The sequence below is a fragment of the Somniosus microcephalus genome, chromosome 1 (assembly GCF_052327205.1).
Source record: "Somniosus microcephalus isolate GS21.2 chromosome 1, FLI_Smic_1.0, whole genome shotgun sequence".
NCBI lineage: Eukaryota > Metazoa > Chordata > Chondrichthyes > Squaliformes > Somniosidae > Somniosus > Somniosus microcephalus.
In genome coordinates this window covers 198,113,186-198,135,611 of record NC_140987.1, presented here as the reverse complement: position 1 = coordinate 198,135,611, position 22,426 = coordinate 198,113,186, and the positions used below count along the sequence as shown (strand labels likewise).

At 42.2% G+C, this 22,426-nt stretch overlaps 1 protein-coding gene across 1 annotated transcript in view; it reads right to left on the bottom strand.

The window, feature by feature from the left end:
• Nucleotides 1-4,115: 4,115 nt before the first annotated feature.
• The window catches only part of LOC147124542 (ATP-dependent clpX-like chaperone, mitochondrial), a 68,727-nt gene continuing 50,416 nt past the window's right edge, over nucleotides 4,116-22,426 (bottom strand). Inside the window, exons 7-11 of the mRNA XM_085989140.1 lie at nucleotides 17,395-17,559; nucleotides 10,860-11,150; nucleotides 7,768-7,860; nucleotides 6,055-6,161; nucleotides 4,116-4,654 (exon numbers count right to left, since the gene is read on the bottom strand). Of these exons, the coding sequence (XP_085845266.1) occupies nucleotides 4,573-4,654; nucleotides 6,055-6,161; nucleotides 7,768-7,860; nucleotides 10,860-11,150; nucleotides 17,395-17,559 (738 nt within the window). The 3' untranslated portion in view covers nucleotides 4,116-4,572. The remainder of the gene's footprint in view (nucleotides 4,655-6,054; nucleotides 6,162-7,767; nucleotides 7,861-10,859; nucleotides 11,151-17,394; nucleotides 17,560-22,426) is intronic.

The following is a 22,426-nucleotide window of genomic DNA, read 5'->3' as shown; positions in this document are numbered from 1 at the left end:
AACATTGGAGGTTGCTGTGAAAATATGCCATGCCAGTGAGCTACCTCGGCAGCACACAAAGACTTTCAGTGAAATTAATAATAATGCGACTGTAGTAAGTGATAGTGCTGCTGTCGGTGCTGTGTCCTACAAGAGGAAGAAACATGGGCAGAACAGAAATGCAAAGCAATCGGAGGATGCAATTTTTAATTGTAAACGCTGTGGTTACCAGCACCAGTCAAGACAATGCCCAGCGTTTGGGAAAATGTGCACAAAATGTAATGGAAAGAATCACTTTGCCAAACAATGCTTTTCAAAAGTAAAAACAAAGAAAGAACATAAAGTTAATGCAGTAAAATAGGACACTGATTTAAGTGAGACATTTTTTGTAGGAATGGTGTCGTGACAATATAGAAAAGGATACAGAAAATGTGCAGCCCTCAGGAATGGACAATGCTGAACATAAAGTTAATGCAGTAAAAGAGGACAAATGGATGATTCCACTGCAGGTAAATGGAGCATTAGTTACATTGAAACTAGACACTGGGGCAAAAGCAAACTTAATCAGTATGAGTGACATTAAAAATATGAAAGAAAAGCCCAAAATACAGAAAAAGTCAGTACTACTGAAGGACTATAATGGACAGAAAATAGATAGCTTAGGTGTATGCAGACTTAAAGTGACAGTCAAAGACAAAGTGCATCATCTCATGTTTTCTGTTGTGGCTGAAGGACTTGATTCACTACTAGGTGACAAAGCTTGTGAGGACTTAGAACTGGTCAAGAGAGTCTACCGTATAAACTGTGCCATAAGCAGACCAGATGACTCGGTGGATTCTGTAGTAATTTCCAGGATGTGTTCAAAGGATTTGGAGTTCTACCATTCACTTACAAGATCCAGCTAAAGGAGGATGCTCAGCCAGTGGTACATGCTCCACGGAGAGTTCCAGCACCCCTGCGTGACCGGCTCAAGAAAGAACTGGACAGAATGACCACACTAGGAGTCATCAGGAAAGTCAAAGAGCCAACAGACTGGGTTAACTCCATGGTATGTGTAAAGAAAAAGAACAATGATCTAAGAGTATGCATGGATCCAAAGGACTTAAATGCAAACATAAAACGTGAACACTACCAGATTCCCAAGCGAGAAGAAATCACCAGTGAAATGTCAGGTGCCAGATACTTCACAAAGCTCGATGCCTCACAAGGATTTTGGCAACTAAAACTGGATGAAGAGAGCACCAAATACTGTACCTTCAACACACCATTTGGCAGGTATTGTTTCCTCAGAATGCCTTTCGGGATAATATCTGCATCTGAAATCTTTCATAGAGCGATGGAACACATAATTGAAGGTCTGGAAGGAGTTCGGGTCTATGTTGATGACATCATCATCTGGGGCTCCACACTGAAAGAACACAATGAGAGACTGACTAAAGTGCTACAGAGCATACGCCGGAATGGACTGAAGCTCAACAAAGCCAAGTGTCAGTTTGGCGTCCAGGAAGTCACTTTCCTAGGAGATAATCTATCTGGTAAAGGAATAGAGCCAGATATGGAAAAAGTAAATGCCATACTCAACATGCCCCGACCCACTGACAAAAAAGGAGTGCTACGCATCATGGGGATGATAAACTTCATTGGAAAGTTCATTCCTAACTTGTCAGCCAAAGACAGCCTGTCTGCGAGAACTGCTACATAAAACAAATGAGTTCGCATGGACAGAAAGACATGAACAAGAGTGGATGAACCTCAAAACAGTGCTGACAACCACACCTGTACTCACCTTCTTTGACCCAACAAAGAGAATCAAAGTGTCAATGGATGCATCAAAAGATGGCCTAGGCGCGGTCTTGCTACAAGCAGAGGGTGAAGATTGGAAGCCTGTTGCCTATGCCTCCAGGTTTATGACTGATTCTGAGTGTCGATATGTCCAGATTGAAAAGGAATGTCTAGGCTTGGTAGTTGGATTAGAAAAGTTCCATGGCTACATATATGGACTTCCCACCTTCACAGTTGAGACAGATCACTGCCCACTGGTTGCCATCATTAAAAAAAATCTGAATGAGATGTCTCCAAGGATTCAACGACTCATGATGAAGCTGCAAAGATATGACTTTGAACTGATCTACACACCAGGCAAACACGTGTTAGCAGATGCACTATCCCAAGCACCCACAATGAGTCATGTGAGCTCTACTGAGGAAGACGTGGATGTTCATGTGAGTATGGTCACTGCTGCGCTGCCCGTGTCAGACACAAAATCAAAGCAAATAGCAGAAGAAACAGTAAAAGATACAGTGTTACAAACAGTAATAGAGAACATTCATCATGGTTGGCCAAAAGGTTCCTGTCCAAAGTACTATCACATCAGGTCAGAATCGAGTGTCGCAAGTGGACTATTACTAAAACAGAACAGAATAGTCATTCCACAGGCTCTACGTCGAGACATGCTCAAAAGGATTCATGAGGGACACCTCGGAATTGAAAAATGCAAGAGAGCAAGAGACACTGTTTATTGGCCTGGCATAAATAAGGACATTGAGAACATGATAGGCATATGTGAGACATGTCAGAAACACCAAAACAAACAAGCAAAGGAACCAATGATAGTAGCTGACTTACCAACAGCACCATGGCAAAAGGTTGGTATGGACCTCTTTCATTTGAATGGTAAGGACTATCTAATAGTGATTGATTAATATTCTAACTATCCTGAGATGGCGCTGCTCTCAAGCACATCAGCAAGCAGTGTCATAATGCATGTTAAATCCATCTTCGCCAGACATGGAATTCCCAGGATTGCCGTTAGCGACAATGGTCCGTGCTTCAACTGTAAGGAGTGGCAACAGTTTGCAGCACATTATGACTTTCAACACATCACATCCAGTCCTCTGTATGCTCAGCCGAATGGTAAGGCAGAGAAAGGTGTTCAAGTTCTCAAACAGCTACTGAAGAAAGCGACAGAAAGCAAGTCTGATCCTTATCTCGCCCTGCTGAGCTACCGAGCCTCCCCTTTAGGCTGTGGTTCTTCACCTGCTGAACTCCTAATGGGTCGTAAGTTGCGCACCATGCTACCCTGCTGTGCAAAAGAAAAGCAGAGTAAGGAACTAAAACAGAGACTTCAACTGTTAAAGCTGAAACAGAAATCACACTATGACAAGTCATCCAAAACTCTGAAACCATTGACAAGGGATGATGTTGTCAGGATTGAGGATCCAGATGCATGGAACAGGAAAGCTACAGTTCTTGAGGAAGTAGGACCAAGGTCATACACTGTTAGAACTGAGGAAGGACAGATTCTCAGGAGGAACCGCCGTTCCTTCCTGAAAACACAAGAAACTATCCAAAAGCAAATCGATGACAATGCTGCAACTGAATCTTGTCACTCACCACCAGAACAATCTAACACAAACACACATACAGGCTCTCATGAAAACACATCAGACTTACCTGTGCTGAGAAGATCCACACGTGAAGTAAAAAAGCCTGATAGACTTAATCTTTGTGTACAAAGAAAACTATAATAAAAGAATGAAAAGCTTAGAGTTCATAAAGTAAAGCTTTGAAAATGTGTTGACTGTTGTGAAGATGTTCATGTCATTATGATTGATTGATATTGATTTTGTTTAACCTCTAAGGAAGGGGGATGTAATGATCAGTAACATGTCATTCTAGAATGGTACACTAGGTGGAGCTGTATGTTTAGTAGGTGGGCTACCCACAAGGCAGTAGTCAAGATGGATGCCTGTACACTAGTCCACATGGCTGAATAAATGACTAGCTCAAGCTAGCTGTTCATAATGAAAACGTCTATTTATTTATGAATAACAGCCACCTGCCCAGATTATGGAAATGACCCTGTTTCTGTAATTTGAGAAGGGATCTACATTGATTGTTGTGGGACACCACAAGTCCTCCTCCATGGCACTTCCAGCAGTGGAAGTTTGGGCCCGGGCACTATCTTCATAAAAAGAATTTTGAAAACCATTTGAGGGAAGGAATAAATAGAAGAGCATTATGTCATTTTTGCCATAATGACATTGCACATGTGACACAATGATACATCTTGCCACAATTTAAGTCATCATAATAGATGCTTGTAAGCAAATGAGAAAAGATTTGCCAATCGTGAATATGGTGGCTCTTTATTGTTTTAGATTGCTTGTAATACAGAACTGTGTTTCTGTACGAAAATAGTGAAAAAGACACAATAATAAACAGAAATACATTCCACTTATGATTCATATTTACAGATGTACAGGCATGTAAAAGATGCTGTTTTGTTCTACATTCTTGAACATTGGATCTAATCACTCTCTGACAAATGAGCAAATAAAATGTTATTTACAAACATAAGTCAATGAAGTTTTGTTTCATTATTCTTGGGGATTGTAAAAGAGAAACTTCTAAGTATTATTTTCTAAGAAGTTTTACTGTATATAATCAACCTCCCCACAGCTTAAATAAATTGGAAAGACACTATATAATGTGTGAACTTCTCACATTTATTGATCACAAATGTGTGTGCTTTACTTGTTTCCTCCAAAACTGCCTGTTTAGCATTGTAACAAGTAGTATTCAGTTGGCTGATCATTTGTTGGTGTTAACTCTTTTCATCCAGCCAGGATCATGGCTACTCAACTTGTGGTTGTCATCCACATTTTGTGGTGCCCTGTAAGAAGCAATCACTGTAATTCAGTTCACACAGCAATGGAAACTAGAAGCTAAGAAAACACACCTTAAAACACAAGTGTCGTCAACAGGATATAGACATATGTTACTATTGTTAGGTCTCTTCAGTCCTGATTTCCAAAATAGGATAATTGGGAGCAATGTATATTGAACACAGTTCACAAGGAACGGATTGTCAGTTAGAGTTTGAAGTACCATAGAACAAATGGTAGAGCACGGTGGCACATACTTTTCTCTTTGTGTAAAGTTAAAGAAAAAATATTTTACCAAACTGTCATTGGTCTACAATAACACCTTAGTAAAAACATTTCTCTTTAACTTTATACATAGAACAAAATATGCCGTAGTATATACAAGAAATACAGGCCAGAATGGTCCTAGATGCTGGTGTTCTGGCTATTTGAATGGTGATTCTATAGTAAATATATATATATAGGGCACGATTTTGCCAGCCCTGGGGAGGCAGGTATGAAGGCGGGACTGCTGGGAAAATGGCAGAATCTGGGGGCGGGTGCCCATCCCACCCCCAACCCGCCTCCATGCCATCTTGCCAGGAGGCGGGTAGCTGAGCTGCGCTGGGTCCCATCTCCTTGGAGGAAGGAATGGGATTACAGCTACTTAACTGCCTGATAAGAGGATTATCCCCATTTTACCCACACAAGTGCGGGCTTCCCAAAGGCTGCGAACCCCGCCAGAGTCAGCGAGGCGAGCAGTGGGTTTGCGGGGGTCGGATTGGGTGCAAAGGTGCGCTGTGAAGGTAAGTGATGGGTGCAAGTGTGGAGAGGAAAGTATGTGAGGTGAGTGGAAAGTGATAGAAAATGTTTACTTACCTTTGTTTCTTCATGCAGACTTCAAACGTTGGGGATGCAGAGAGTCTCGCATCTCACTGGCAGAGATGACAGAAAGCTGCTGCATTCCCCGATGCAACAACCATCTAATTTCTGCTCACAAAAGAGTTTTGATGAGTCTTGAATACAAGGACTCATCAAACAACATAGAATGTCAGTGTTTGACAGCTTCACAGAGCTGTCAAATTATGACAATCCATCTGTCATAAATTTTTGACAGATGAAATGTCATACGCTGATGGTCTCTGTAACCGGCTTCCCCTTAATTGGCCTGCTAAGCCTGCTGGGCAGGCTTAACAAGGTCAATCAAGGGAAAATAGAGCGGGTTGGCCAGAAGTCGATGGAGGCGGGACTAAAACCCGACAAGTGGGAGTCCCGCCTCCAAAAGTTCCCCATTGGCAAAATCCAGCCCAAAGTTACTGTTGTATCATACCAATATAATTTTCTGATTTTTAGCATGCTTATCTAAATCCTTCACAGTTAAATAGTTAATAATCAGAACAATCTAGTTGGTACAAGTACGGAAGCTTACCTAATATATTGTGGACCCTTCTTACCATCAACAACATCCTTATCTACATGAACGCCAATGATATCCGAATTAGGGATCTCATACATAGGTTCCAGCAGTAATTGTTCCTGAAATAAAATCAGACATCACCATCCTTCAAAAATGTAACTTTAGCTAGACTTTTATCATGTTTAAAGGGCTTATAGTCGTCATTATATTTGCACCTTGTAGCACATAGGCATCAGTATGAAAGTACATTATCTGCAAAAAACAAAATTAGAACACAACATATGGTCACTGCTTCATTGCAGTAGACCATGGAGTAGGACATAGTTTATGGCCATGTTTTTTCGCATGAGTTCCCGATCCCACCCATGACATTAAAGAAAATGGTGAGTGATGGAGTGCCCTGGGGGCAGCCTTCCTGCCCTCTCAGCTGGGAATGATGCAGGGAAACACTTGTTGTGGGGGGGGGGGGGAGGATACAATAAGTACAAGGGGGAGAGGGCAAATCTGATTAGAAGTAAAGCACTGCACAGACTTTAATGTGATTACGTTGTTTCACAGGTGTATGGAGAACACTAACGTGACAGCAAAGTGTGACATTAGGGACCTAGAACTTGGACTGTTCGCTCATTAAAAGATGGCACTGTAGTTGCAGTGGTACTGATGTAACAGCATCAATACACAGCATCACAGAGTGGCAGGATGATACAGTCCCTTGTGATTTTGGATCCCAGTAGTACTGATGTTATAAAAGGACTCTAGTTGTTTCCTCACAGAATAAACCCCAGAAAACTCATCCCTGGTCCACTCTCTCGTATTTCCCAGAATTTCAGAGCAGTATTGGTGAAGACCTGGAAGCAGACCCATCATCTGCCTGCTTAGCTGCAGCTGGTATGTGGTCACGGAAAGACAAGGAGCAAAATAGAGGAAGTAGGCCCTCAAAAGGAAAATAATATAAAAGATGGCATCAGAAAAGGAGTCTGTTAAAATGTTTAACCATATAGGGATTTATGAAGTACGATCATCACATAAATGGGAGTATCTGGGATTGCAACTTTAAAATTCTTGACGATAAAGTAGTCCCTTTATATTGTTCTGTTCTATAAATTCATAAATTTAAACAGAACAATGTAAAGAACAATGTGTAGATATGTTTCATTCACACAAGTTTATCATTTTGTAGATTATCAAAATAAATATTAAATAACTTCAACACAAAATTAATTTTAAAAAACAATTTATGAGTAATAGTGGAAAATTGTGAATGTTTTTCTCTGATTTTCCCAATCACCTCATTCAGCTGCAAGGATCATACATTTCTATATTACTGGTGTTGATTTGCTTATGTGAGCAGCTGATGAAGATGCGTTTTAGCTGATAAAGAAACAGATACAAGTTTTCTTCAAATACTCTATTATCATAAGGTGCACACCTTAAGAATCCAACTTGGCCTACAACTCTGAAACTCCATGATGGCCAGCAGGAAGGACAGCACTAGTTCTGATTGTTCACCTGTCCTTCCCAGCTGGGTCTTTGTTACAGCCCAGTGTGCTATCTTACAACAGAACTCAGGAGAAACATTTTGGTTTTGCTTTCTGGCTGACTGCCCATGGATCTACCATGACAGCGACTGGTTATGACCTTGGTCCTAAAATATTTTAAATTTTACTTCCAAAATGCAACTACAGTCTTTAATAGATGCATGAAGTTTGGTAAAAGTGAACATACCATGATTGATCTCAGTCCTCTGGCCCCCGTCTTCCTTTCAATTGCTTTACATGCAATAGCACGCAGGGCTGCCTCAGTAATAGAGAAATGACACTGAAATGAAAGGTCCAGGTAGACTTCTGAGAAATATCCTTTATCACTGCTGTATTATTATTTAGGTTCAAAAATACTTTAAGGATCAGTATGCTTAAATTATTGTTGTTTTTTTAGTTTTTAATTAAAAAAAATATATTCTACCTCATTCTTTTGGAGGATACTTTTTTAATTGCTCAAATGTACCTCAGAACAGAAGGATAAACACCCTCCATATCAGTTTCAATGTCAAGAAGCCACACTGAATCTATTGGGTCTGTCTCTGCCTTATGTGCTGCTTGAGAGAGTCACATGGACAGGAGAAAGTAGCTGCCATCTGCTTACTCCTTACATAAGATTGGAGGCCCTGGCAGGGTGGTTGGCAATTTCTCTTAAAATATATATAATGAATTTAAGGATTGTTGGTGACAGAATTGCAGTATTTTTAAATTATTGCAGTTTAATGACAGTATAGCAATTCTACAATCAACAACATCGTTTTAGGAATACCGATCCATTAAGTACTTGCACTCGTAACAGAGGCTTTGCAAACAAATACTGGTGATGATAAAGCATGTGAGACATGTGCCAGAATGTGTGGCTTTGATCAAAATCTATTATTTGTGTTTTCTTCTGCCATAAGAAATATAATGCAGTGAATCCAAATCTTGGTGGAGTTACAGAGCCACCGAGTTCATGACTGCAGGCTGAGTATACTGAATCAGCTGAGTAATGACACTAAGAGACAATCAGGCCTTGATAGTGCCTGTTTTAAAAAAAATCAGGTTAATTTGCACAACACTTCCTGTCTCATTAAGCATGACCCCCTCCTCTGCCATAGGCATACTTTTCACTGTGTTTGAATACATATCACATATAATGCAAATATACACACATCTCAGATACTTCACTAACTATACAGGAATATTATCAATATAAAAGCATGTGATTGGGACTTGCCCAAATAGGCTGGCCCTCCAAATATCAGGAACTATATTGTAGCAACTTCACCCATGTACATCCTGATCTCAGCTGTTCAGTCAGAAGAAGGCAGTGAGTGCAGGAAGGGGAATGCAAAGGGACAGTGCCTTCAGCCATCTTGTGGTGAAAGAAAAAACAAACTTGCATTTATATAGCATCTGTTCTTTCCTCAGGCATTTCACAGCCAATGGAGTACTTTTGGTGTTGTCACTTTGTAATATAGGCAAATGTGGCAGCCAATTTGCACACAAGGTCCCACATATAGCAATGAGAAAACAACCAGATAATCTGTGTTAGTGGTGTTGGTTGAGGATAAATGTTGGCCATGACATTGGGAGAACGCCCCTCGTTTTTTTTCTTTCATTTTGTTTTTCTGTAAGAACTAAATGTCCTGAGCGAGAGCAGCTGGTCTGTGCTTTTTCACATAAAATAGGAACATCCTACTCTCAAGAGGTTAACCACTTATTTTCTGCTTTTGTTTTCCATTTGCCATTTAATGTCAAAGTAGTTAAATATTTCAAATGATCACAGGCACTAATCACAACTTATTTTCCTCTCAACAAACTCGCTCCCAGCTTTCTATTGTATCCAGAATACCACATACCTGATGAATGTCATAGATCCATGTTTTTATTTGTTTAGTACATATTGTTACAAAGTAACACATATAGAAAACCTCCCCCAAGGAAATTAATGGAACCAGTCTTGCCTCATGGGACCTAATAAAACTGCCTGAACACCCCACCACTGGCGCCACACGGGCATTGTGTGCACCTATGACTAATTGGGTTTCCCTCGCTGGATAATGGTGATCAGTCAGTTTGTATAGTTTACTGGCTCCCCACGGGCATCTCTCAATGCACCAGGAGTGCCAGGGCTGCATTGTGCACCAGGTGCTTTAATGGTGTAAAGGGGAGGAGAGTTGGGCTGAGGACGAGGGGAGGGGCACAAGGGGCATCAATGTCAGAAGGTCAGGGGAGGAAAAAGGCAGAGATGCTCAACTTTTCTTTTTAAATTTAAAAGGCCCATTTCAGTGCTTATTCTAATCTCATATCCCATAGACCAATCAACTTGCTCATAAGCGTCATTCAGAACATTCATTCACTCAATTGTATTTAATATAGATGAGTGCCTGCATATGTACATCATTATGTTATCCGATTTACATGTTAACACTGAATAATTCATTTAACACAAGACACTGTATCTGATATTTTGGTTGTGTATTGCGCTCCTTGACAGCCGTTATTTTTGTTTTTGCTTGAATGCCACAGCTAACTGGAATATCCTTTCTTATTATAATTTTATTTTAAATATTAAAAGGGTGCATCTTCTATTACAAAATACCAGACAGCAGCCTTAATTAAAACCATTGGCTAAAATGATCACTACTTTGTTTACCAATACCAACAAATAAAAAAAAAAATCAGTTTTGGATCTCCAGGAATTCCAATCTAGATGTATACCAGAATACTCCTTACATAATCCCTGGCCATAGCTTCCTCCTGCTGGTACAGGAAAGAGGAAGGGGATGGGTGCAATTGAAGTGCGGTGGCAATACTGCTTCTTTAATTGAGGATAAGATCTTTTCCCCCTCCTCTCCTCTAACCATGCAGAAACTGCAGCCAATAGAGACAACTACCTATTCCCAGCCCTCAGTCAATGCCGCTCTGAACCAGACATTAGTAGCAGCATAAGAGCACACGGAAAGGTGACTCCATCCAGTTTCATTTCCCTTTCTGTGAGAAAGTGCCTGACTTCTGGTTGGTGCTTGCCCACAGTGATGCAGTGATTGGGAATGTAGCAGCATAGATTGTGAGCTTGAACCCAAGTCCCATAATTCTGGCAACATATATTGCTGCTTCAAAACACTGCCACCACCTCTTCTTCAGCTTGCACCTATACAGATAGAATTAGGCCATTTAATTTTTTATCCTCTGCAGCCATATAGGCCCAGACTTCTGTTTCTGTTTTCTGCAACCTTATCCATGCCAAACAGTTTCTTCACACCTTATCCATGTCAAACAGTTTCTTCATACCTTATCCATGTCAAACAACATCTTGTACTGAGTTATTATTGCATTTCGTGGTTCTGTCAAAATATGAACTAACATGTCCTCATTTAAATTATGCAGTGCGAGAACCACAGGAAATCTTCCTACAAATTCCGGAATCATTCCATATTCTATCAGGTCCCTAGCCTCCACATTATAAAGCAACTTGTCTTTCTCTTGGAACTCTTCACGTGTATTCACTCCAGAGGAATTAGCCAGGCCAGCTGCTGCTACGGCTCGACGGCCAGGGCTAGATGTTGCACCAAATCCTAGGTACTGAGTGAAGAAACATAGGTTAGTTTACTTTCCATTTGATTTATCAAAGCTTTAGTACACCAATAAAATGTCAATAGTTTGCAGTTTAAATCATGAGAAAAGTATTAACATTAAACGTCAGAACCTGAAACGGTCATCGACCTGAAATGTTAAACCTGTTTCTCTCTCCACAGATGCTGCCTGACCTGCTGAGTATTTCCAGCATTTTCTGTTTTTATTTCAGATTTCCAGCATCCGCAGTATTTTGTTTTTGTATTAACATTAAATGTGCTTGGTGAATTCTCAGAGTATTGAAGAAAAACTTTTCAAAATGTTATCAATCTCATGGTAAATATTTGGTAGAGAATTAAAGTAGCTTTAATCTTTATTTAAAGTTAGGCTTTTAAGAATAAAAAAGTTTTTTTTCATATTTCCCCTTCACCAATTTTCGCCCTTCCTTCCTGTAGGATATAGTTAACATGAGATAAGAACATAATAGGAGCAGAAGTAGGCCATTTGGCCCTTCGAGCCTGCTCCGCCATTCAATAAGATCATGGCTGATCTTCTACCTCAACTCCACCTTCCCGCATTATCACCATATCCCTTGATTCCCTTAATATCCCAAAATCTATCGATCTCTGTCTTGAATATACTCAACAACTGAGCATCCACAGCTCTCTGGGGTAGAGAATTCCAAAGATTCACCACCCTCTGAGTGGAGAAATTTCTCCTCATCTCAGTCCTAAATGGCCGACCCCTTATTCTGAGACTGTGACCCCTGGTTCTAGACTCCCCAGCCAGGGGAATTTTCCTCCCAGCATCTACACTGTCAAGCCCTGTAAGAATTGTATATGTTTCAATGAGATCGCCTCTCATTCTTCTAAATTCTAGGGAATATAGGCTGAGTCTACTCAATCTATCCTCATAGGACAATCCCAGGAATCAGTCTGGTGAACCATTGTTGCACTCCCTCTAAGGCAAGTATATCCTTCCTTAGGTAAGGAGGCCAAAATTGTACACAGTACTCCAGGCGAGGTCTCACCAAGGCCCTATATAATTGCAGTAAGACGTCTTTACTCTTATACTCCAATCCTTTTGTAATAAAGGCTAATATACCATTTGCTTTCCTAATTGCTTGCTGTACCTGCATGTTAACTTTCAGTGATTCATGTACAAGGACACCCAGGTCCCTCTGAATACCAACATTTACCAGTCCTTCACTATTTAAAAAATGTTCTGCTTTTCTATTTTTCCTACCAAAGTGGATAACTTCACACTGCTCCACATTATATCCCATCTGCAATATTCTTGCCCACTCACTTAACCTGTCTCTATCTCTTTGCATCCCCCTCGCAACTTACTTTCCCACCTAGCTTTGTATCTTCAGCAAACTTGGATACTTTACACTCGGTCCCCTCATCTAAGTCATTGATGTAGATTGTAAATGTCTGAGGCCCAAGCATTGATCCTTGCAGTATCCCATTAGTTACAGCCTCCCAAGCCAAAAATTACCCATTTATTCCTACTCTCTGTTTTCTGTCCGTTAACCAATTCTCAATACATGCTTATATATTATCCCCAATCCCATGATTCCTAATTTTGTGAAATAACTCTTGTGTGGCACCTTAGCGAATGCTTTCTGAAAATCTAAATACACTACATCCACTGGTTCCCCCTTACCTATCCTGCTAGTTATAACCTCAAAAAACTCTTAACAGATTTGTCAAACATGATTTCCCTTTCATAAATCTGTGTTGACTCTGCCCAATCATATTATAATTTTCTAAGTGCCCTGTTACAACGTTCCTAATAATAGATTCTAGCATTTTCCCTAATACTGATATCAGACTAACTGGTCTATAGTTCCCTGTTTTCTCTCTCCCTCCTTTGTTGAATCGCGGGTTACATTTGCAACCATCAAATCCGCAGGATCATTCTAGAATTTAGGGAATTCTGGGATATCAAAACTAATGCATTCACTATCTCTGTAGCCACTTCTTTTACAACTTAGGATGTAGGCCATCAGGCCCAGGGGACTTGTCAGCTTCTAGTCCCATTAATTTCTCCAGTACTATTTCTTTACTAATACTAATTTCTTTAATTCCTCATTCTCACTAGACCCTTGGTTCCCCACTATCACTGGAATGTTTTTTGTGTCTTCTTCTGTGAAGACAGATACAAATATTTGTTTAATGTCTCTGCCACTTCCTTATTCCCCATTATACTTACTCCTGTCTTTGCCTGTAAGGGACCCATGTTTACTTTCATTATTTTTTTCCTTTTTACATACCTATAGAATCTTTTACAATCTGTTTTTATGTCTCTTGCTAGTTTACTCTCATATTCTATTTTCTCTCTCCTTATCAATTTCTTTGTCCTCCTTTGCTGAATTCTAAATTCCTCCCAATCCTCAGGCTTACTACTCTTTTTGGCAACATTATAAGCCTCTTCCTTTAATCTAACACTATCTTTAACTTCTCTTGTTAGCCACAGTTGGACCATTTTTCCTGTAGGGTTTTTATTCCTTAAGGGAATATATATTTGTTGCGAATTATGAATTATTTCGTTAAATATTTGCCATTGCTTATCTACCATCATATATTTTAATCTAGTTTCCCAACTTACCTTAGCCAACTCGTCTCTCATACCTACGTAGTTTGCTTTGTTCAGATTTAAGACCCTAGTTTTGGACTTAACTTATTCACTTTCAAACTCAACATAAAATTCTATCATATTATGATCACTGCTCCCCAGAGGCTCCTTTACTACAAGTTTAGTCATTAGCCCAGTCTTATTGCACAATACTAGATCTAAAATAGCCTGTTCCCAAGTTGGTTCCCTGACATACCGATTTAGAAAGCTATCCTGAAAACATTCCATGAACTCATCCTCTGCGCTATTACATCAAATTGGTTTGCCCAGTTTATATGAAAATTAAAGTCCCACATAATTACTGTATTACCCTTGTTACATACATCTCCAGTTTCCTGATTTATACTGTGCCGACACTACAACTATTGTTAGGGGGCCTGTAAACTACTCCCACCAGTGTTTTCTGCCCCTTGTTGTTTCTTAGCTCCACCCAAAGTTATTCTACATCTTGTTTTTCCAAGCTAAAATCCTTTCTCTCTCCTGTCTTTATCCCATCCTTTATTCTCAGTTCTACGCCCCGCTTTTCCATTCTGCCTATCTCTTCTAAAAGTCAAGTATCCTGGAATATTTAGTTCCCAACCTTGGTCACTCTCTGCAACCATGTTGCCGTAATGGCTATTAGATCAAACCCATTTATTTCTGTTTGTGCTATTAATTCAACTATTTTGTTGCTAATGCTTCACACATTCAGAAAAAGTGGCTTTAGCATTAACATTTTTTTATTTTTCCCTGATGTTATTTTAGTCACTGATGCCCTGTTACCTTTGTTAAGCTCTCTGTCCCTTTCTGACCCACACTGCTTATTTTTACCTAAATCACTACTCTACAGCCTTGACATTTCTCTGACTGCTTTTGAATTTACCCTTTCCTGAATCCTCCCAACCCCCATCTTCGTTAGCTTAAAGACCTATCTACCACCCTATTCATTCAATTCACCAGGGCACAGATCCCAGCACGGTTTAAGTGGAGCCAGTCCCAACGGAACAGCTCCCTCTTTCCCCAGTACTGGCACCAGTGCCCATGAATTGAAACTCCTGCCATGCATTTAACCTTTTAATCTGTTTGTCCCTATGCCAATTTACTTTTGGCTCAGGTAACAATCCAGAGATTATTAGCTGTAAGGTTCTGCGTTTTAATTTCAACCCTAGCTCCTCCAACTCTCCCAGCAGAACCTTATTCCTAGTTCTATCTATGTTGTTGTTCCTACGTGGACCTCGACAACTGGATCCTCCCCCTCCCACTGCAAGTTCTTCTCCAGCCATGAGGAGATATCCTTAACCCTGGCACCAGGCAGGTAACACAGTCTTCAGAACTCCCAGTCACAGCTGCAGAAAACAGTATCTACCACTACAACAAGCTGGGTGGGCTTATCAAGGTCAATCAAGGGAAAATAGAGTGGGTTGGCCACAAGTCGATGGAGGCGGGACAACGACCCGACAAGCAGCAGTCCCACCTCCAACGCGCCCCCATTGGCAAAATTGTCCCCCTAGTGTGGGGTATTGGGAGTGACAATTTGATAGGGGGATCTGACAGTAACGGGATGTTGTATTGTTGTGTGTAAAGTTGTTGACTTTGGGAGCACAGGAAAGGGGTGTCAGTTGTTTGGGAGTAGTGGAATGGGATCCTGGAATGTTGGAGTAGGGAACTTGTTCTGAGATGCAAGAGTACTGTGGAGAGGGGGTGTAAGGGTCTGGGAGGATTGGAGATAAGGACATTGAGATCCAGAAGGGTTGGGGCAGTATGGTGTGGTAATATATGTTGGAGTGTGGCTGTGGTAAAAAGGGGTACTAGGGTGTGGCAGTGCTGGCAGTATGATGTTTGGTTCTGGGAGTAATGGGAGGCAGGAGTCACTGGGTCGAGGTGTAGTGAGAAAGGAGTCTTCTAGTGTATACCAGGAATGGTGTCTTGAGTGTCTGGCAGTGGTGAGAGGGGGCTCTTAGGGAGTGGCTGCTTTGGAAGGGGGTTTCGGACTTCTGGTAGTATTGTGAGGGAACCAGAAAGCAGGAGTAGCATGGGGATGGGGTTCTGGAAGCTGATCATTTGATTAAAGTAGTGCATTTTTACAACACATTGGTAAATAAACAATAAACGCACTCGCACTTTAATCAACTAAATTACAGTTTCCAACTCAGTGCTGTGAAAGCCATGCTTTTAACATCCCCCCACCTTAAGAAAGGCCACAATGCCAAAATTCCCACTTGTGACTCAATACTGGTTCTAATTCTTTGAAGTGCTTACTGTGCTTTTATTATCTTTCATGAGTAAGGAAAGATAAATCAAAGTACAGCAAGTGCTTAAAGGAGCTTAATACCAGTTCCTGGATCAAAGTTGGGAATTTGCATCATGGTGAGTTCTCAAGTTGGGAGTCAGGAGCATTGTGTAGCAGGTCAGGTCAGGAGACAGGCCCAATATACAGCAAAAATGCAACATGCATTTCCATGAACTAAGTGCTGGGAAACCAGCAAGAAGGTAGCAGGAGGTTGGGTTGGGTGACAGGCCCAATGTTTAGAAGCTTTGGGTAGGTGATGGGCAGCTTGCAGGAACACGGCAGCGTGTCAGGTCAGGCAAGCGGCCCAATTCGGAGGCCTTAGACTTACAGTGCCACTCAGAGCTGGGAGACACAAGTTTGAAGCATGGAAGACCAGAGGTAGGATCAGTTTTGTGGGAGGTAAGTTTATGAAGCCACAGCAAAAGGAGACAAGAGTTCCAGTCTTTGATTACTGGCCTGACATCCAGTGGGGTACTCATGTCTGATGGGGGCAGAGTGGTGACTCTGTGGGCTAAAAATTGAGTAGCACCCCATTTACTTCACCGGGGCAGTGCCCCGGCACCGGAAATTGAGTGGTTGCACCCCAAGAAGGAAGCGGGGCGCTATCGGTTACCTCTTAGGGCGCAAACGGGAGGCACAAAGCAACCCAATTTTTCCCCCATGGCATTTAACTAGTCTTCCCTGGCTAACAACCTGGCCACATAAAACAAAAAGGGGGTCTTCATTATGGAAATGACCCAGAGTATCATCTGCTGAATGTAAAGGCATTGCAAGAAATAGGTTACCTCATGTGCCACGTGGAGGAGAAGAAAAATGAGAAGATGTTGAAGAAACCTTGTATGAGAGAAAATTGGGCCTGAACCTCAGATAATTAGATTTTTTTTTCCCATAATAATTTGATGGCATTCTCATCAGGTGCACTTACACTGGATTCCAAAGAAGACTCAGGGTTTGAGAACTCCAATGTCTGGAGTCCCCACCCCTTTACATAGATGTAAGTGCCAAGATCCGCCCTTCCCTTGGGCACAATGCAGGATCCCGGCCTAGTTTCCAGCTAAACGAGCAAATTCCCCCTGAAATTACAGGGGAGTCCACCAGAATGGCTGTGGATTTTAGGGGCCCAGGTTTTTAATATCATTTTGATATGAGAAAAAGTAAAATTTTGTTCAAGATTGTTGAATTATGGAAAATTCCACTGTGGACCTTAAGCCTGTGAAACATTCCGTCTCAGATATCATAAAGGCTACAGGAATATTCCAGCAGAACCACCATTGAGAGAACAGTCTGTTAAATTAACATGAACATTGGAAAGAACATTTAGTATTTACAGAGTTAAGAACTGACTTTTTCATTTTTCCTCCTGCTGACTACTCTGTCCAGTCCACTAAAAGCTCCTGAACCTACAAAGAGAATGTTGGTGGTGTCCACCGGAATGGTATCCATGCGATATCTCCTCGAGCTGCGTTCTGGGACATTTACTATTGTTCCCTCCATGAGTTTCAACAAACCCTGAAAAATAAGATAAGTACCATTATCACACTCCACTCATTTGTACTTTAAAATTGCAATTTGGATCCTATGTATGTTAGGACACCGATTTGCATATCACAAGTGATGTACCAGCCCTAAACTTAAACTGCAATGCTGTTAAGACACCTTGTAAGGTCAGATGATAAAATAAAATAAAACGTGAGCAGTCCTTAGCTTGGCAACTTTCCTGAGACCAGAAAATTTCTTCACCACCTGCTCCCTGGTTTGGTGCACGGGTGAGGCAGCATTGACTCTGCTACTTCTATTCACAGTTCTGGTCTCCATATTATAAAAAGGATAGAGAGGCACTGGAGAAGATGAAATAAATATTTACAAGAATGATACCGAGTGGTTATAACTATCAGGAAAGACGGAACTGGCTGGGGCACTTTGATCTCGAAAAGAGAAGGCTGAAGGGTGATTTAATAGAGCTCTTTAAAATTATGAAAGTGTTTGATAGGGTAGACATAGAGAAGAGCCTATAAATTTGGTAGCCTCCAAAAACAGGCATGGGGATTGTGATGCGATAGCAACCCGCGCCCATTCGGATGCCTGCTGGCAGCATGTAAAATTCATGCTGCCTGTTACTTTGCATGATTGGAGCATTCAGCTGAGCGCTGAACACACTGCTGATTGGCTGACCGCTCAGCAGGGGGCACAAGATAGTACAAGGCTAGCTCCAATTAAAGCAAGCCTGCACAACTTAAAGGCAGTCTGCACCTCTTAAAGGGGCAATGCCTTCTACCTGCAACAGGTGGTGGAAGTGATTGTGAAGGCTGCTATCAGAAAAACAAGATTGGGTAATGGCTCAACAGACAAGAAAAAGGGCTCCAAGATTCTCCGATTTAGCACTGGAGGCATTGGTCCTGGGGGTCAACTCCAGGAGAGATGTCCTCTTCCTATAGGGGGCCAGGAGACCCTCCAGGCAACAACCGAGAGTGCAGTAGGAGCAGACAGCCAATGTGGTCAATGCCAGCAGTGTAGCCCTGAGGACCTGGACACAGTGTAGGAAGAAGTTTAATAACCTCACATGCGTGATCAAGAAAGAAAGACTTACATTTATATAGCGCCTTTCATGACCACCGGACATCTCAAAGTGCTTTACAGCCAATGAAGTACTTTTGAAGTGTAGTCACTGTTGTAATGTGGGAAACGCGACAGGCAATTTGAGCACAGCAAGCTCCCACAAACAGCAATGTGATAATGACCAGATAATCTGTTTTATCTGTAATAGTGCCGTGGGATCTTTTACGTCCACCTTAGAGAGCAGACAGGGCCTCGGTTTAACGTCTCATCCGGAAGACCCTAGGTGGGTAAGGCCTCAGCTGAGAGCCCTTCTCCCCCTCCTCCTCCTCCTCCCTCTGCGAGCAGCTTGTCCTCTTCTTCGCTGCCTCTGCTCCATCTCCCTGTCATGCTCCAGGCCAAGGGGGATGACAACTAGAGCACCCATGACTGGGAGCAAGTGGTCTGACCAGAACCCTTGAAGTCATAAGTAAGACCTTCTCCACTTGCAACACCACTCCCTGTCACCTCACCAACTTTAAATAACTATAGAAAGCTCAAACACTTCCACAAACTTACACAGAGCCAGTAGAAATCAAAAAGCAAGTTACCTGTAAGTTGTTGCTGATCCCTTTAAATATCACTGTTGGAGGTCCTTCCTGCTGCTAAATGCATGTTCAGCTGTGCGAGGTTAGGAGAGGGCGTTAGCTCCAGCGATGAGGGTGAAAATGGCAGCGCTGGCGTCAAATATTGACATCACAATCTGCCTACTTACCATACTTCTAGTGCACACTCCCAACAGCTGCCCTACCGCCCTCACCAAGATGGCGCCCAGTGCGGCCCACACCAGAAATGTGCGCACACTGCTTGGAAGCCATTTTGGTCCTAATTCGGCACCCATAGCGCCAAAACAACAGATGCTACGGAACCGAATTTCTAGGCCAAGGTGTTTCCACTTGTGGGGGTGTCCAAAAATAGTGGTCGTAAATATAAGATAGTCACTAATAAATCCTAAAGGGAATTTAGGAGATACTTCTTTACCCAGAGACTGGTTAAAATGTGGAACTCACTACCACATGGAGTAGTTGAGGTGAATAGCATAGATGCATTTAAGGGGAACCTAGATAAGTACATGAGCTAGAAAGGAATAGAAGGATATGCTGATAAGGTTAGATAAAGTAGGGTGGGAAGAGACTTGTATGGAGCATAAACACCGGCATAGACCAGTTAGTTCAAATGGCCTATTTCTGTTCTCTAAAATTGATGTAATTCTATGTAACTTCCATCCAGACTGTTCAGGTGCTATCTTTACTGTAGGGTGGCCCGCTACTCCAAAGGACCATGCTCCTTTGCAGGACCTCTTCTAGCAGCACTTCCAAGGAGCCATTCTAGTCTGTGCATTTGCAGCAGCTATCTTTTCCCCCTCTTCAGGAGCAGGACAGCTTTAAGAGTGACCAGGAGTCCTTTAAGAGCTGCTGGTGTCAGATAACCTGTCCCTTGACCCCAGGGCACTCCCAGCAGTTCATGCTCTGTGGGCTGGATGTGGTGACAATTTATTTAAATAAGCTGACTGTGTACTACAGCAGCAGGTCAGATCACTGCACTACAGAGATGTGCAGCATCCAAGGAGCAGTGGTTTATCATTCCCCATGTATAAACTAGCAGGCTTTGTTAACCAAAAATTTTAGTAAACCACGTTAACCACTGACTAGTGCATTTTTAGGTTACATTCTACTTGGTTTTCAATGAGATATTGGGGCAGTAATTCCTCCCCAAACGCGTGAGTACGGAAGGGGTACTCACGCGTCTGGCCGGAGGAACTGCCGGTTTTCAGCATGCACAGCGCATGCGCTGAAAACCAGCATTTCCTCTCCTCTAACCCAAGAGGTGAAGAGGCTAGCGCGTGCGCTGTAGGGGGCAGCGCGTGCGTCTTGGATTTCCTCTGTTTTGGGGGATTTGCGCATGTGTAAAGGCCTCCGGTCTTTACGCTTGTAAAAAGCACACGTAAGTATTTATTTTTACAGGTAAGTGGTGTTTTAGTGCAATTTAGAATTTTTTTTCCCACAGGTTTATTATTTTAAAGAATTTACAATAAGGTAAGTTTAGTTTTAGACCCTTTTTATGAAAAATTAATTTTTTTCAAAAAAAAAATTATTGTTTACATTATTTTTTTAAACTTATTTATACTTAATTTAATGATTGGGATGTTTTTTAAAATTTTATTTAAAGTTTAAGTAGTGTTTTGGGGTGCAGTACTTTTCATGAGTTTGACAGTTCTTACTCTCAAACTTATGAATGAAGTTTCCCCTCCCCTGATTGGCTGAACAGTGCTCACCTGATCCCAGCCGGCACATCGCACTAACTACGCCGCTGGGTCAGGTTAGCACAGCGCGCCGACATCAGAACCGGGCCAGGGACAGGAAATCCACTGCGGGCCAGGTTTCAGATGTCGGCGCGCCGGGTAAGTGCACATCGGGGGCTTACACGCGCGGCAAGCCCCCGACACCAAGTTCTGGGCCATTACCAGTTACACAGACCTACACAGATGGTGGCCTGAGGGGAAGCGCCAGCGAGCGCAGCGGCCGGGAGGAGGAGGAGGATGTCGGGTGTGTCGCTGGGCCATCTGCCGCTGTGCGGGCAGCTGGTGCGGGTGCTGCTGCTGGCGGCCGCCGCCCTGCTGCAGGGCCGGGTTGGCATGCTGGCCGAGCCCAGGAAGAGCGGGCCCAACCACACTGAGCTCGAGTACCGCGACCCCAGCTCCCTGCTGGTGCTCTGCAGCTTCCTGTGAGTTGCTGCCTGTGGGGGGGGGGGCGGTGGGGTTGAGGCAACTGTCGAGGCCTGGGACAGGCGGACTTGCATTTTTATAGCACCTGGTGCGCCAGTGGTTGGGGGATTCAACAACAACTTGCATTTATACATCGCCTTTCACATTGTAAAATGCCCCAAGGTGCTTCACAGGAGCGTTCTGACAAACAAAATTCACACCCATAGGGAGATATTAGGGCAGGTGAAAGACAGACTTGCATTTCTATAGCGCCTTTCACAATCTCAGGACATCCCAAAGTGCTTTACAGCCAATGAAGTATTTTTTTTGAAGTGTGGTCACTGTTGTGATGTAAAAATCCAACAGGGAATTCAGAAGAAACTTCTTTACCCAGCGAGTGGTGAGAATGAGGAACTCGCTACCACAGGGAGCGGTTGAAGCAAACAGTATAGATGCATTTAAGGGGAGGCTGGACAAGCATATGAGGGAGAAGGGAATAGAGGATTATGCTGATAGATTTAGATGAGGAAAGACGGGAGGAGGCTCGTGTGGAGCATAAACGTCAGCATGGACTGGTTGGGCCGAATGGCCTGTTTCTGTGCCGTATATCCGATGTATACCAGCAAATCAAAGACCCAAATACCTCCATCACTTAATGGAGGAGATTTTCCTGGGTCTGTGCCCAGGTGTACTCGACCGCCTGGAATATCAGAAAAATCAAGCAGGTCGGCATGCTGCCAGTAAAGGAATCTGTCAGATTTCCCTCTATTTAAATGAACGGAGTAAAATCAGGTGGGTTCTTTCACAGGTGTGTGATTCAGTGCACCTGGGCAGCAAACCCAGGAAAATCTTCTCTAAAATGCGCAAGCAACAAAAATTGTGCAATTTAGGCTGTAAACATTACGTAAACGTAATTATCATAAAGATATTGTTTTCTATTTACATGCCATCTAAAAACTTTCAGTTGTAGTTACTTCTACTAACCTGCCACATAAAAAAGTATTTGGACAAATAATATGGAAAAAGTATTTCTCAAATAGTTGCTATTTTTTAAATTGTTCTCAACTAGCCATCACCATT